This window comes from Syngnathus floridae, chromosome 8 (assembly GCF_059516105.1).
Source record: "Syngnathus floridae isolate MCC-2025c chromosome 8, RoL_Sflo_1.0, whole genome shotgun sequence".
NCBI classification, from domain to species: domain Eukaryota; kingdom Metazoa; phylum Chordata; class Actinopteri; order Syngnathiformes; family Syngnathidae; genus Syngnathus; species Syngnathus floridae.
This window is the reverse complement of record NC_142420.1, coordinates 9456071-9473147: the sequence shown is the minus strand read 5'-3', so window position 1 is coordinate 9473147 and position 17077 is coordinate 9456071. Positions and strand designations below refer to the sequence as shown.

Sequence of the window (17077 nt, the reverse complement as noted above, 5' to 3'; positions counted from 1 at the left end):
TCCTGCCCGATCAATCCAGGTTTTGGAAGACTTTATAGTAGTCTCAAAATCAGTGGCCTTTAACCTCGGTAAAACATAATCTAAAACAACTTCAAAATAAAAGAAACACAATCTCACCTACCAAGCATGAGACAGAAAAATCCAACAGAGCAGAGTTAAGTTGCTCAACAAGTTATAATAGTTCACTTATTCCTTGCTTTGGACCCCAGGAGGTTAACATCTAATCGTAATATTACACTTTTCACTCTGCAGAGTGCCGTATCATTCCGTACGCGCCGTCGTGTGGTGACGAGGCAACGCCGTGCCGTGTCGACAGGGAAATATTCGATTTGGGCCCTGCGCTGATGTGACGACAGGCGGTGCATGCAAAAGGAAATGAGGTGGAAGAGTGATTTCAAAGTGACAAAACCACGTCCACGCGAGTGAGAAAGGTAGATACAAGCACGAGGCACCTGTGTTGTAGCTTAGCAACATTTTTTTTTTTTTTTTTTTTACCTCAAGCTACGCTGTGTGCTTCTGTTTACTGGTGCACTGGAGTGCTTCTATTGGCAACACTATGATAGCTGGATCAAGGGAAGGGCCAAGTTCACGTACGTATTTGCCACTGAGTGCCATATAAAAAGAGTGCAGCATAAGTGGGGGCCATTCTCGAGCTTTATCACGGATTCAACCCGATGAGGGAAGAAGCACATTTCCAGTATCTAATAGTATTACAATTTGTACTTGTTATATTTACTGTATGACTCTAAAATAATACAGGTGTTAAATAATATATTGAATCTGCTATAACTTATAATAGATGATACAATACAATATGAATTATAAAATACATACATTTACATATTATCTGTCCTTAGTAAATGCATGAGAACACAGTCCGGTCCAAGCTTTTTTTTTTTTTTGCTGAGCGATCCAGCTGAAATTCGGAACTAAAAAGGTGAGTACAGTTGTAATTTCCTTATTCTCATTTAAAGTGTGATAAAATGTCAAGAGCTCACTAAAATTGAAAGCGTCTGCAATAAAGCAGTTCATGATGCTGGATGGTCTCTTTCTCCTTGTTTCTAATAAGGTTGCCTAATCAGTTGCTTCAGTGCTGTAAATCCAAATCGTAAGACCACTGCAGCTGTTCATTGTTGGCATTATCGCATTATTTCACAGACTTGAAATAATAACCAGGATTATTAAACTTTAACAGGACAAAAGGAAGGAGAAAAGAATGGGGGTCACAGTAAATGCTAGACCTGGACCAAATGATAATACAGTAGATTAATATTTAATATTTTTGTGAAAATGTCACACTGATAAAAAAAAAATTGTTTGGTGCAGATATGAAATACACCCATGTGTCAAAATATGAATTTATTTACAACTACACAACAGTAGTGAGAAACTGTCTCATCATTGCATTAATACACAGAGAAAAATTACATGTTTACTAATGTTTGCAAGGGATGACGAATAATCTAATCTAACTGTGGCTCCCTCCTGAGACCAGCAAGGGCAAAGAGAAGGAAACATGAATATTTCATATTCCCAAGATCTGCTTTGGAGCACATGCAGAAAGTGACAAGTGGGTAAAGAGACACCCAAGTGTGAGTTTACCACTTTTGGTGTTCTGTTCATCAAACAGCGATAAATAGTGATGAAAAATTCAAATGTCACATTGGAAAATGCCGAACTGTTTCATCTCTACAACCGAATACAGATGCGCATGTAAAATCATGTGATCATGACACACTGCACTATATCTAATTAACAATATGGGAAATGATTCATTCAAAAAATATCTGCAGTTAAAACTCACTATCATGGATCTTTAACTGCATCTATTGAAAGCAGGCTGAAAACCTCAGTGCTGCAATGTAGTTATTAATCAAAGCGCGAGCATTGAATCATATGTTGTGGGGGTAGTTTGGAAGATGGACTCTGTTTACTGGTAAAGGCTGTTTGGAGGGGGGGGGCAAGCCATCCATCTTTGGTATATCTTTAAAAAAGGAGCCCAAGCATCAGTTTCAATCACCTTCAAGAGACAACCAGTATGCGTGCCGCTTCACATTAGCTACTTCTCCTCTACCTCAAGGTAAGGTCTCATCCTCCCTGGGGAGCCATGTTATTACTTTTTGTGGAATAATAATAATAACACTCCTAAAGATACACTGAACCTATGCCCTCCTGATCCCCTGCTGCCTGGCACCCTATCTTCTTAATTAGCATGTTCAATTAACCCAAGTTAATTGCTCACGATGATAAGGTGTAGAAACCTTGTGAGTTGGTGCCAGAGGGAGTCATTTTGTAAATGAAAGCTAAGTTGTGTGAAACGTAAGCAGGTGTGAAGAGGATTGAGGACTTATAACATCAGGAAATAAGGAACGACATCTGAGTTGGGACACAGTCTTTGTTCATGACTCCCAAAGGAAGTGGTAGAAAGATTACTTTGTACAATAAATGGCCGTTCAATGTGTGGGATACAATCCAGATGCACCTACTCAATCCACATATGGAGGAATTAGTAATGCATTGATACCATATGCACGATAGCAGCCTGATGTATAACTTGACATAACGTGTGAGTGGTCGAGCGTGAGCTGCGGCCCACAGCAGCTCTTATCTCAGTTCAAAAGGCCTCAACTACCGGACATTTCCCTTCTTTTTCCCATTTCTTAGTCCGACTCACATCATCACCATCCATGTAGTGTGTTTATAACCTCATTCTACCTTTCCCCGATGGCTGTGCTCTCTGCTTCTGGAGGTGCGCCTTCAAATTTATCTCCTTGTTAACAGCGGGAATAAGGCCAAGGATGGTGATCATCATGAAGTGAAACAAGATTCAAATCATACTAGCAGCTTGGAGATCAATCACTGTACCTTTAAACATACGTTTCTTGTTTTTGAAAGTCGTATGCTCTCCTAAATATTTTACCTTCCCCTTTTTTTTGAAGATCTCAAAACACCTTTGCTGTATAATGACTAATTTTTGCTAGTTTGTCGGCATTTTTTTCTTTAAAAAAAAAAATGACAGAGGTATGGGTGGCTGCACCGGGTTAAATAAATAAATAAATAAATAAATAAATAAATAAATAAATAAACAAACAAACAAACAGTGATGATCAATAAAATTGTGTTTGTTCAGTCACTGTTGCAGGCCAGTAGTGAATGGCTTGAGGGCTTGAGATCCTCGATCTAAATCACTGCCGCTGATTACAACCGTAGGGGTCTAATAGTTGCACTCAACCATCCATTATGCACAAAATTTTCTCAGTTGTGTTTTACCTCACAGGGTATATTCAGTCAGTATTGTCCTTGATACCATAAATGGCTGTCCTATTGACCAATCAATGTTTTGTTTCATTGTTAATGTTCAATCACAGCTGAACTGTTATTGCACAAAATATGACAACACAGCTTACCATGCTTGGGGTCTAACTTCATTGCAAAGCCCAGGTGATTCATAAAGTAAAACTACTGGCCTGTTAATGCAGGAAGCACATAAAGTTTACCACCAAGGGAGTGCTCCAGTCCCCCAGATACACTGGAATCAACTGAAGCGGGACAATGCTAGTGCAGCACAGAGCACTTAACACGCTCTGTAATAATGTTGGAAGGTTCAGGGTCAAGAAGTTAACATGAACGGCTGATTTCGCCCAAAGCCATTTTTTCTTCTTGCAAATATCACCAAAATGACATCTGCTGCCTCCTCCACACCTCTCATTGCCACACTATTATCACTCCTGTCCTGAAGGGCTCAGGGCTGACATCACCCGTCGCCACAGTTGCATGTGGGTCCATCAAAACAAAGTGGTGCATTGAAGTGGTGGATGACTCAGCATCAAAGTGTAGCTGTGAGGCAGGGTTGACGTTACTGTGACCAAAACACTGCCACTTAGGTCCTGATTGTTCAAAAAATAACAATAGGAAAAGTGACACATTCTTTCTCAATCAAATGCATAGTTCATAAATGATGTGTGAATCATTTGAGACTGAAATACTATATGTAGGCTGACCTGATACTTGTTTTTATCTTGATAACATTGGGAGAACGTTGATTCTTGGATTTGAACTTTAAGGCTGTTTTAGCAATAACGAATCCGCAAATACTAATAATTGAGATTTGTATGACGTTTCATCATTAGTTGAAGCTAATTAGATTGCTTTGGTGTATCTTGTGGGCTTGTGGCATGGGTGTTGGGTCAAAATGTTTCAACTCAAGAGAACCAAGAGCTTTTTTTAATTTTAGCCATGAATTTATACAATAGATACAATTTGAATGATTTAGTCTTGATTTGAAGCTAAGAAACAATCACTGTAACCAACACAGCCAATTAAATGCATATGAAGACAATAATGCCCAAAGTATGACCACTCGAGGCATATTGTCATAAACACATGTCACAATGATGTCATCGTGTTTGCTTTCTTGTCCTTACTCTGAGGAAAGTGAGGTCGCGACTCCGGTCAATGCTGGTGATTTCGAGATTGCCCATTACGACTTCACAACTCTCGTAGTACTTCCTCAGGGTGCGATATTGCTGCTCCAGGTCGGACAGCGTACTCAGCTTGTTCTCTGTTCCGGCACATACTAGGGAAACAAAAGAGTGACATAACAGTGTTACTTCATGAAAGTCGCTTTAGAGTTTTCAACAATCACATCCGAACAATACCGCTTCCTGCTTTTTAAATTTTTCCTCTCTCAGCATTTGGACAACAATATGTTATGACAATCTGTAAAGACAAATGAGATTGCTTCAGAGGAGTTTCAAATCTATTCAGAATTCTTCCATTGTGACCTGGATAATACCCGATCGAGGCACGAGTGATTAGCTTGGTTGCACATAGCATAATGTGCTGCTCAGGAATGATATATGGCAGATCTGGGTGTTTTCAATAACAGCTGAAGGAAGGTAGGGGGTAGGAGGCCATAAAGTGAGGATAGGTATAATAAACTGTTATTGCACCCTTGGGGAAGGCTACTGAGATCAGAGAAAAAGGATATCACAGTGTGACGTCTGGTTGATTCAACTTTTTTATGAATTATTTTAGGGTAGTACTTCCTTTAAGTCCGCTTATCTTGGAAACCTGGACTTGGAGTAAACTGAATTTGAAATGGATTAAAAAGACGAAAAGCAGTCGGATTTCTAATGAGATGACTGAGTCTGAGAAGATGTGGTCCCTGACCATCAAATGAACCACGGCAAAACCATCTTGGGTTATGTGAAGCATATTTTCAGAAAGCATGATCTGTTGCAGGTTTATCACATCTTTGAGATGTCATTTCATTCTGTATGTGAGTATGTGTGGACCTTCTGTAAATAATAGATCTCAGCATGTACTATTTCCCTCCTCTCACTGCATGATTGAATCCATTTGTCTCCATCTTGACATCACTGGAGGTTTGCATAAAACAGCCAGTGCTCTTTTTATCGGTGTGACCTGGCCATCAGTGCGGTGTCTAAAAGCCTTGTGCTAAGGAAATAGAAAAAAACAAATGGGTGATGATATTTTTAAAACCTTTCAATCAATGAGAAAAATCTAGCTAGGCTCATTCAAAGCTAGACTCAAAAATCATCTTAAATGGATATGCGATGATCCCCGACTCAAATCATTGGATTGTGTTCCAACACACCAACCTTACCAACAACGCACTGAACTGTTCATTAACATTAAATCAAATTACAAATATCATTTTGGCGTATAAACAAGCTTAATATTTTAACTAAGGGGGATGAATAAGAGGAGTCGGAATGCAATTTCTAAGGTCAGAGCAGTCCTTAGTCCAAATGAGCTTGTGTGACTAAGTGTGAGTTACAAGGCACTAATACTGATGCTAATCATGGCCTACATTACAGTCCATCTGCTGTGCACTTTAAAATTCATCTGAAACAATAACTAGCTGAGAGGCTGTCATAACTATTACACTCTAGCTTCCGGTCACCAACCGGCAATGGTGTCACTGCCTCCATATGGTTCGCCATTAATTCACATTTCTGCTTGATAGGTCATATAACCTCCCCAGGGGAAATGTGCCACTGAAGAGAAATCTGCAGAGGCACCCTTTGTTTTACGTATACATCATTGTATTGCATATTTTGGTGGAAGAGAAGTCATAGTCGTGAAATTTGTAGTCTGTGCCAAAGACCATAAATTCACCAAACAAAACCTGAAATACATTAAAAACCGTCTGCCACAGTACAAGCACTACATTTGTGTGATATTTACTATTTCAACGTGTACTTCTTTTTGGCTCATACTGCAATCCATTTTGTTTTCATTCCTCATATCGCCCTACCTCCAATACAGTATAAATCACAATCATCTCTCTGGTTATAATATCTACAATGGGTGAACCTATAAATTATTACTATTAAAATGTCTAATAAGAGAGTGTAAGGTACTCTGTGACTTGCTAATATGTGGGCTATCTATCTCCATAACCACTGCCTGATGGGCGGGGCTAAAGGGGCTTTAATCACATTAAAAAGCACATAGAAGTATGGATATGTGCTTTTGCATGCAGTCAAAGCCTCATTAACATTCATACACACAGTCTAATTCACTGCACGGACTCTCTCTTGTACAATTGGCCATGGAGCAGTTCTGCTGGGTCGGTTGTGGTTAATGCACAATGCCGAAAGGCTCCTCAAGGGTACTTGTCAAGGGTCTGTGCGTGTTACTCATACACACAGCGAACCTTTTTCCAGCCAGTCTGGGGACTGGTAGGACTGACCCACCGAGCTCCATCTAAACGTGTTTCTCTTGCCTCTGGGCTTAAGTCACTATTTCCCCTTGTTTCTGTTTTCCGTTGCATTGAGAAGGCTTTCTATCAATTAAGCTAGAAGGCAAGATATACTTTATGCCTCCAGACTACACCGCTTTCCATCCCCCACGTGCAGTCCTCGCCATGAATCTTAATCTGGTCCCCAAACTGTTTCCATCAATTATGTTGGCTGCTACTGCTAACTTTTACCCCGGCTCCCATTTTTCCCCATTAAACAAATCCTTTTTCCCCTCTTTGCTGCAACACAATCGCCTCGCTCACTTACACAAGAACTTATTTCTCAGCAGGCTTCAGGCCCTGCTACAGATCACACTTTGAATGGATGCATGAGGGCTTTTCCTGCTTTTACTGAGTTCAAAGCTTGTGCAAAAGTAGCGGTTTATAGTCCGGAAAATACGGTATGTCTGTCAGTCATTCTGCAGCCTGTCAGATTGTGACATAATTTTCCATCCAAGAGAATACTTGTTACACTTTGATGCCGTGCATGAAGGTGTTTGCATGATAAGATTTATTCTATTAACCTACCGTAACACTCTGACAAGCAGTCAGGTTAAATGTTTGCGTGGAAGACATCAAGATGACAGGAGAACACGGCTGGAGGCATTTGATTGTCCCACCGTTTATTTCTTATCATTTTTTGTCTTAACATTGTATAATGAGTTTTACAAAAACATTTACATTATCTTTTTGGTACTAGAAATCGGATTTACCCAGACGTAGCCATTTCAATTTCTTAAGAAATTTCTTGTTTCAATTGAAATACAAAAAAAATATTTTTAAAGCAAATCCCCATGTATTTGAATAGTGACTGTTTGCATGTGCAAATGAGCCAGAAAATGTTACAAAACAATAAAATGCAACATGAAAACATCACAAGAAAGTGCTAGTTTTAAAGTTAATCAAATTAACACCAGAATATTAAAAGATTAAACTCATCACAGGCAAGGCTAAGCAATCCAGCATGGGTGGCAGAGAGGAAATTTAATGTTGCTGGAAATCCATGTTCTTATTAGGAGGAGACAAATACAAATACAGGTTGTAATGCAATATCGCACTCGGCAATAAATAACAAATGTCAGAAGCCGGCTGTAGTGAGGCAAAGTAGAGTGCGATTTCTCTCGGTGAATCAGTGTAGGCTGCCGTGATATAGTACGCACACTGCATCATACTGATACTTCTAATATTTATTGTCTGTGTAGCTATATACAGTAAAATGGTCAGAATATTAAAAAACTTTTGAAGCAAACACTTCTTGTAATGAATGTACTCGTAGCCAGTTTCTGTGCAATATATCGTAAAGTTGTAATGCTCATCACATTGTTTATGTTAGTGGTTGAATGGTGCACGGGCGGCTTGGTTCAAAATATATTGCTTTCCTAATTACACCAACTTCTATATTGTATGCCCCTGTGCCGTTTTAATTAGCTAGGAGACGTGCGGCACTGTGTGCGTTTCCAAAGGACGGACAGAATAGCTTAAGTGTGCAAATGATTAATTCTTGCGAGTCTGGATTCTTAACAGCATAGTGACTTGCACATACGGACAATCCTCCAGTGGATTTGAATTTGTAGCATGTTTAAATGCCTTTCAAGTAATTTCAATTGTTTGTGCATAAATAGATCTTCGAAGGTCCACAGTATTCGTTGTGTTCTGGTGGGGTGTTGTTTAATTGTTTCTACTACCACACTAGAAGTAGTCGGCCAGCTTAGAGCTTAGTATTAATTTTCCTGAGCTACAACCAAGGGATAAGAGATATGCTCTCCTGTGGAAATGCTGTTTGGCAGCCACATTGATCAGAGACGACTTAGAAGGCTTACTGAACATTACGTGCAATTATCTTTGATGGTCTACATTTCCTTCTGGCTGTCAACACTCAATGATTCTCCATTTGAAGCTTTTATTTTGTTCTTCCAAAACACAACATGAATATCCCAGTCCAAAGAGTGCAGAGAGAATGAAAATGCCATCAAGTTGAAATGGATTCTCAATAAAACTGATGGCATAGTACAACGCATTTAAAATCTTGATTGATTTTGAAATTCTTTGGCATCATTCATCATATAAAGCTATAGATTGCAAAGATTGTTTTGCCACGGTTGTTGACAGGCTCAAACTAAATGATATGTTTAAGTGTCGGAACTGAAAATAATTTGCAGTAGCCAGAAAACCACATAAAAGCTTCTTCAGCATATTAAAACAATAAAACCGATAACACTCACAGGAATGCAATTTGAAAAACACTTGCATAGAATATAAAATGAAGGAAAAAAATATTTATAACATATTATAACATACCCAAAATCGCATTGACGATAAACCAAATTCAACATTGTACTCATACAAACCTAAATGTTTGTGTGACCGTTTCCAATTATTATTTTTTTTATGATGACATCAAATTCCAACAATATTTCCAGTACTTACACAGTCAATTTACTATGGGTGTTTTTCTTGGAGAGGACAATGTCCCAAAGTGTGTGGAAAGAGAAAAAATGGCCTGGCAGACTGCATAAAACAAACACGCACAGGCACTGATGCAAGACAAAGAGCTTGTTGAGCAATAACTGCTCCACAGCACGTACAAGTTATGCTTCCTGACACATAATTTGATTTTAATGAACAACAAGTCACAATGAATAAAGCTCAAAAAGCCTGTTTCCATCAGTGTCCATCTGCGTAGCATAGCTAATAATAAAGTGCTTTGCGAATTGCACCTGGCCATGGCGAGAAGGATGAGTACGGTTAGTCACTTACTAGTACACAGGCTTCCCAGTCCAACGTGTTTATGTAAATAATTCACAAATGGAGTCATGATCTACTTTCATGTTCCAAATTCATTTGAACCATTTCTGATATATTATCAAAATTCTATGGGCACATTTTGGCTTGGTAGGTTGTCACAACGCATTACAATGTTGCAAATTCCGAAGCCACAAAAGCAAATACGCTTTAAGATTAGAAACCCTTTGCTCTTTGGCATAATTATTGGATGTTGTTTAATTAGCAAACGACACAGACTGACTTGCAAAATTATGATAAACTCATTACTCTAATGCTCGAGGGTAGCAACTGAATTTGAAAAGCACCTCTAGCTTCATGCGGTCCTTATCAATCACACTGTAGCAACCATTTGTTACAAAGCTACAAACAAAACTTTTGTTTTATCCTTATTACAAGTACAAATAATATTCAATAAAAAAAGGCGGGAAGCCAACATAAAGCCTCATCTTGAATGCGACTATCAACTTGTCATAGTTTGCAGAGATGGGATCATTGATCGGACAAACAAATAGTAGACTTTTTTTCAGGGTCGTCACATCTTAAGATGGACTGTGCTCTTTACAAGGAGCATGCAGAAAATAAAGGCCACTCAAAGAGAAGTGGTGCCGTTTTACGGTGGGTATGGTGTTTAATTATGTGGCCATTCAGTGCAAGCTGTCATGTTGCTCTTCCATTTAGATCGCATCTCCTCAGGGGGAAACACTTGTTCGTCTGTCTGCCGCATACCGTCACGGCATGGCAACCTCAATCACATCAAACAGACGGTCAAAGAGGAGAGAGAGAGAGAAACCGGCGTTTGGAGTAGTGTCGAACTGGAGCTCGAGTATATTCGTTTTTTCCTCCCCTTCCTCGTCCTTACTCTAATGTGCATGTGAGTGTGTGAACAATGAAAAATTAATTTAAGCAACTGGCTTTATAGAACTGCAATACATTATGTTTCTATCTTGACAGCAAGGCTTTGATTAAGCAAGTTTCTTCACTTAGTGGTGCAGTGTTGTGACGTTTGGGCACACGCAAACAAAACATATTGACCTTTCTTTCCGCATGCCATCAGAACCAATCATCAATGAATTAGGTAAATTAGAGGCTGGCAAGGGCATTGAGATGGATATTCGAAAGGGAGTGTAATGAAGTCAATGGTGCGAGAGTAATGCCCCATCACCGGCACACATTTCCCAAGACTTGCCACCCTGCCGCATCACCTCGGGGCATCGCGGCAGAAGATATTAAAAAACTGTGGCACATCCTTTTCAAGGACGATTAGACATTTCCCCCCTTTGGTCTCGTTATTTACAGACTTTCTCACAGTCTACCGAGACAGCTCAGGAGCAACATTTTTCCGAGCTAGCATTCACACGCGTCCTTGTTTTTGTGTTTGACCATAAACAGGCTGGCTGTTCTGCCTTCACTTGTTTTGATGCTGCATGAAAGTCTGCAAGTTGAAAGCCCTCTTTGACAACCACATGCTAACTGATGACGATTCCCAAAAGGCATGAAATGTGAAAAAGCTCATCTTGAACACGATACGCTTTGTGTACTGTGTACACAGAGTTGCCGGATGGAAGTAGTTAGCAGTTTGTCATATTTCTGCACTCTCTTTTTTATATTTTGGCATATACAGTATACATCTTTTAAAATTAACTGTAATACATTGTCCATAAAAAAGAGGCCTTGAGTTATAACAAAGGTATTTTTTCATCCTAGAAGTATTTTTCCACTTTCTCTTGCACAGTCCGAACTTTTTTCCTGTTAAGGTTGAACGTTGCATTAAATACGGTGAACCTGTCGCTAACAAATGGGGAGAAGAGAGCAATCTCATGTGGCTTGTTGTGTAGTATTATGGTTCACTTGGAATTTTTATAGTCCCAATGGGAGAAATTACTTCGGGAAAAATACAAAGAGGAACAGATTTACAAACTCATTACTGATTGGAAGGAGATAAGACGAACTACCTGCGTGAAAGCATCTTGAGGAAGTCTTGTTTCAGTGATTCAAATTAGGTGCATCACTTTTTGACTATGTCTTAATCACTATCAAAGGACAATTTGCTATTGATTAATGGGTCTGACTATTTCCTGAGGAATGAGGAAAAAATGCAGAGCATCGAGGATGGCCTATTACTATGCCAATGGAGACACGATTGCAATTACAAATGTCAGGATGGATATTTGAAATTCATGCCCTGCCATTTAATTTAGTTTCTTACAGACCTTAATGTTGCTGGCACATCATTAAAGAACAGTTGACATCATTACAGGAAACTTTTGTTTCTTTAGACGGCTGAGGAACTGGATGACGAGGTGGGGGTGGGGGGGTTGCTTTATATCATCATGACATTTTGATATCTGTATGTGTTGCAATCTCAGGATAATTTTGTGCAATCTGACATGAGGCAGCAAAAGGTCATTTGCGGGATATATTCAGGTCAACATTTTTTTAAACAACTTGCTGGGATCTGAGTGAATGCCCCAATAAATTGTTTTCTGGGAGATGACATCATGACACTGGCTGTCTGTTAAGCCTACTATCACCCAAAGAAAGTCATTTTGTCCTCTGGCGTCTGAACAAAATCCAAACTTTGTTGTTTCATCTTTTGCACAGTTTTGATTCTAATCACTAAAGAGACTCCTTTGAGCTTTTTAACTATCAAAATCAGCCTTGTGGAAACAGAAGACGCCACACTGCATGGAGAAGGACGATTGGATTATAGGGCCACCTCCTGTAAAGCCACCTTCTGTCAACATTGGACCATTTCAACAGATTCACTTCATTGTGGTGGCAAACACACATTTCCACCAAACTCGACATGTTAAAAACATATTTAGAAAATTCCAAGAAAAAGTAATGTACCAATGAATGAGTAGGACCCTCCCAGACTTCACTGTCTCTATTTAAATCAAGTTTTTGATAACCCATGTTCGTGCCTGGTTTTGCATTATATTTGTCAAGCGCCTCTGCCTCACCTGTACTTTTATACACTTGGCAAATGGGATTTGAATCTACCAGTGCTAACCTCCCTATTCCACCATTGACAAGAGGAATGAAATGCTTAGTCAAAGTCAAAGTCAAAGTCAGCTTTATTGTCAATTTCTCCACATGCCAAAGACACACAAAGAAACCGAAATTTCGTTCCCCCCTATCCCACGGTGACAAGACATGGCCCACAACAGACAAACAAGTAAATTTTAGCATGGGTAAAATGCAAAATGCAAAAATATGAATGTAAAATGATGATACTGTTCTTTTATCGCGGGTTTGCATGACTTGTATAACAGCTGGGAGTAAAGGGCAAGCCAGTCAATGAATCCCTATTTGGCTCTTCCTTTCTAGTGCCTCTAAAGGATTTCTTTTTCATCTCTCTGACTGATGTATTTTTAAGCAGAAACCACAAGCCAACATAAATATGAGCAACAGTCCACAACACAAACACTAAAACACTCGATACTTTATTAATCCTGTTGGGTAAATTTAGGCATCTCGCAGCTCACAGTCAATGGACTGAAATAAATCCATATGTATATATTGTAAATATCAATTCACCGTATGGGTGAGCCGCCCACTGCGACTGTTGCTCTGCCCTATGAGGGTGAGGTCACCCCAGCAGAGAACAGGCGCAGACAGCACTGTCCACTCTGAGACCATGGTCCCCGAACTGTAGGGAGTCCATGCCATAAATGGCCGGAAGTCTCACAGAGTGGAGGAACAGTTGGGGTCTTCATAATAAGGACCCAGCCCACCACCACCCCTGACCCAAAACAGGATAAGCAGTGTTGAAGATGGATGGTTGGTTGGATGGATGGATGCTTTTAGCCACTGATTTGAAGGTCAACTGGGGTAACACAGCAGCACTTAAGAATTTCAAGCAAAGTCTGGACATCTCACATTGGCCCCCCCCAAAAAAACAATGCTTGTCTTCTGAGTCCATCTCTTATCCATTTACTGTAAGCAGGAGTGATGAGACTGAGGGTGAAAGGTTCTGCCAGTGGCCACTGATCCCATTACAAACCTGTTTTTCCAGTGTGAAGGTCAAGCGTTCTGAAACAAGTGATGCAGGACAAGCAGAATGACAGAATGTGTAGGTTTTTGTGTAGTCATGCGTCCATATATATGTATACGTATAAATATATTTATACGTATACATATATGCATACATATACATATACGAATGTATACATGTGTGTATTAATATACACATATACATTGCACATATAAGATATACATATATATAAGCTATATATATGTATATATAATTAAACTCCATTTTCTATAAACTCCTACAGTTTTTGTTTGCCCTTTGTAACACTTACGCTGCCTTGTAAATGTCTTAGTTGCTATTTTCACATCCATGCGAGAGTGCAAGTTATTCCACGTCAAGGCTCTAGCCTTAGGTTTGTTTGTCTGGCATCCAAAATAGTGACTTGGCTGCAGTGAGGGTGAGGGGGGAAAAAAAGGCAGGTTTTGACATTATTATGAATTAATGCAGAAAACCATTCTGCAGGATGGATAATAGTACTTAAGTTTCCATCCTAACAAATGCCAGAAGAGGTAAGCAGACAGACAGAAAGATTGGCAATTGCTTTTTGAGCCATCTGAGTGCAGGTGGTGTGTCAGGTTGAGATGAGGTCATACATGGTCTATGGCCCGGAGACGACCCGCTGTTTCTGCCTCATGACGATATGCAAGCATGCTAAAAGTTTTTTTTTTTCCTGCTGCTGAGCTGCGCATTGTGTTTTATCACTATCAGGTTTTTTGTTACTCCCATAAAAGGACACAATCACACAATTCCATTCACCAACAAAACGCCCTTCATTGCAGACATACTGAAAATGGATGCACATATAACATCGGTTTCGTAGTAATTTGCACATTTACTCTCTACTGCCCTCACAAATACTTATTGGGACGAGTACCAGAAAGCCTAATTGAGATGCAGTGACTGACAAAATCCCATCTTGGGTTTGAGCAGTTATGTGTGCATAGCGATTATATTTACAGCTGTTAACAAACTGCTTTGGAGGCGACAGGGAGCAACAAAGAGGCAGCGGACGACGACGTAGTACCGATATAAACTTCATGGAAATAGATGACTGGTCCCCTTCCGAATGTCGAGCTGCATAATGCAACAAAGGAGGGGGATGATGTTTGCGTCAAAGTACTTTCTAATATTCATACGTTACACTCTCCCATTTAATTGCAAGCTGTCAGGATGCATCGGCCATGAGTGGCATCTTGGCGGGAACTGGGCCGTTTCCCCACAGCTGATGAGATTCAATGAAAAAAAAAAGAGCAAAAGAGGGAAGTGTGCTGCAGAGCGCCCGATGAAGTGCAATTTCAAGGCAATGGGAGTCAAAAACACATTACTGCAAGCGTAGCCCGAGTAAACCTGTAAACGCTGCAAATACTTTGTGCGATTCAGACCCATCTGTTCCCTCTGAAGTCTCTGCCATCATTGTCTGTCTATTTTCTCAATGTCTGTACTATCTTCCAGATAATGCAAGTGATGTCCATTGGTGGAATTATATAGAGCAGCTGTCACCAAACACTTCTGGATAATTCAAGATATACAGTTTTTAGACATACAAAATCATAGCTAGTATGTCTGCAGTAGGTACATCATATTTTTACAAACTACACAATCGACTTTGAAAAGGTCGGTGGACAAATAATAGTGAAGATCTAATGCCATAAGTCAACTATTATATCATGCAAGTATGTGATCATTACCAATTTATTTACTCTTGGACAAGCATTACAATCAAAAGAGGGAAATACAGATTAAAAAATAAACTTCAAATAATTTTCAATTGAATACACTTTAAAGGTAAATATATGGAGTGTATTAATCATTATGTATTAATATATGTATTGTCCTGAGGAGTAAAAGGTTTGTTAAGTAGCAGGAAGCTGTTATTCAGTAGCATTCAGCTGTGGATTTTATTACATCTGCAATATAAGATGCAATGATAATAAAATGGCTGGGGATTTTATCTTGTTTCAAAAAAAAAAAAAAAAAAAAAAACAGCGGTGTGTCTTTCCATCGAGTTTAATTAGGTTCCTTACAGATGGTATCGCCGTCTACTACAAAATTCCCTTAAATGGGCTGAAATGAATTTCTGCAATTTCCTTAACAAATACTTTCAGTGTAGAGGACGCTCAGAAAAGATTGTCAGGTGAAAATGAGAAAAAAGTAGAAACCAAGCAGTCATACAAGTTATAATACTCGACATGACAACTATGGCCAAATTATGTGGCATGCGACCCACACACAGCATATTTGTTGTGAACATCTGGAGCTGAAGTCAACTGGAAGTCAAAGCACACAGCTGGCAGTGAACCAAAACTGAAGGTGACAAGGTTGGGCACTCACAGCGAGTGCCATCATTGACCTGCTCTGTCCCTTTAAAAACTTGCACTCCCAAATTTAACACAATGACTTTGACAGTGAGTCTCTGGTGGAACAGGTTGAAAAATAAGAACCAAAGACAAACATAATTCATTTTATCAATGTGAAAAGGGAAAATTAGCACGGAAAGGATTGGATGACAATATGTAACGGAATAAATTACACAGAATATAATACAATAGTTTTTACTCACTCTAAGTCAAGATTCTATAAATTGTCATTGAGTAAAAGTAAAGAAAAAAAAGGCATGTAATTGCGCCGGCAACATGATACGTATTAGCTTATCCGCCTCGCCATTCCCCGCAGTCGTTGCAAAGAAACTATAATATTACAAAAGGCAATACGTAAGATAATAGGTTTGATTTTGAGTGCCACACATAAATGATGAAAAAACAATATTTGCATTGGGAGGATGAAATGTTATGTATATATGAAATGATATATGAAAGCATATATTTGTATTATACTGAGACCTGACACCATGTACGGTTAGTCAACACCAAGCCATTGGTGGCTGTTGTTTTTGCAACTTCAATTTACCCAGGATAAAAAAAGAATAATAAAAAAACAAAAGTGTTCTTTAGTGGTACTTTTCCACACTATTCATGCAAAGTTGGAAGGATCACACTGTCCAAAATGTTTTGATGGGCCTGAAGAATCATCGGAAACTCAGGAGTCATTGGTGTTAACCAAATTCTGCAGACTAGAAGTCAAGTCTAATATTTCCTCGTAATGTATAGATGCTATGTCTGACATAACCGCATAACTACTAGGCATCTCTAGCCTGGATCCTGACAGCAGTGAGAGCTGGCCTACAGATCATACTGGACAGCAGTGGAAGAATTTTATTTGGGATGTCAAAGTGGTGGCCTCAACAAGTCTGTTTCAGTTACAAACTTATGCGGTTAGATGCTCCAGACGTGATCACAGTTACTTTAAAATTTCAAGCTCCAGAAAATATGGAAGCCAACGATAATACCAAGTGCAGTTAGAAAACCATTACAAAATGTTTTTAGGACACAAAGCACAGAATAAAAAGACAAGTGCCCCACAGGTGCAGCATGCCTACACAAGATGATGAGCCAGTTTGGGCTTGGCAGAGCAAAGATGTTTACATCTCC

General features: G+C 39.3%; 1 protein-coding gene across 1 annotated transcript in view; it reads right to left on the bottom strand.

The window, feature by feature from the left end:
• The window catches only part of erbb4b (erb-b2 receptor tyrosine kinase 4b), a 101942-nt gene that overhangs the window by 50247 nt on the left and 34618 nt on the right, over positions 1-17077 (bottom strand). Inside the window, exon 2 of the mRNA XM_088383048.1 lies at positions 4425-4576. Coding sequence (XP_088239174.1) covers positions 4425-4576 — 152 coding nt within the window. The remainder of the gene's footprint in view (positions 1-4424; positions 4577-17077) is intronic.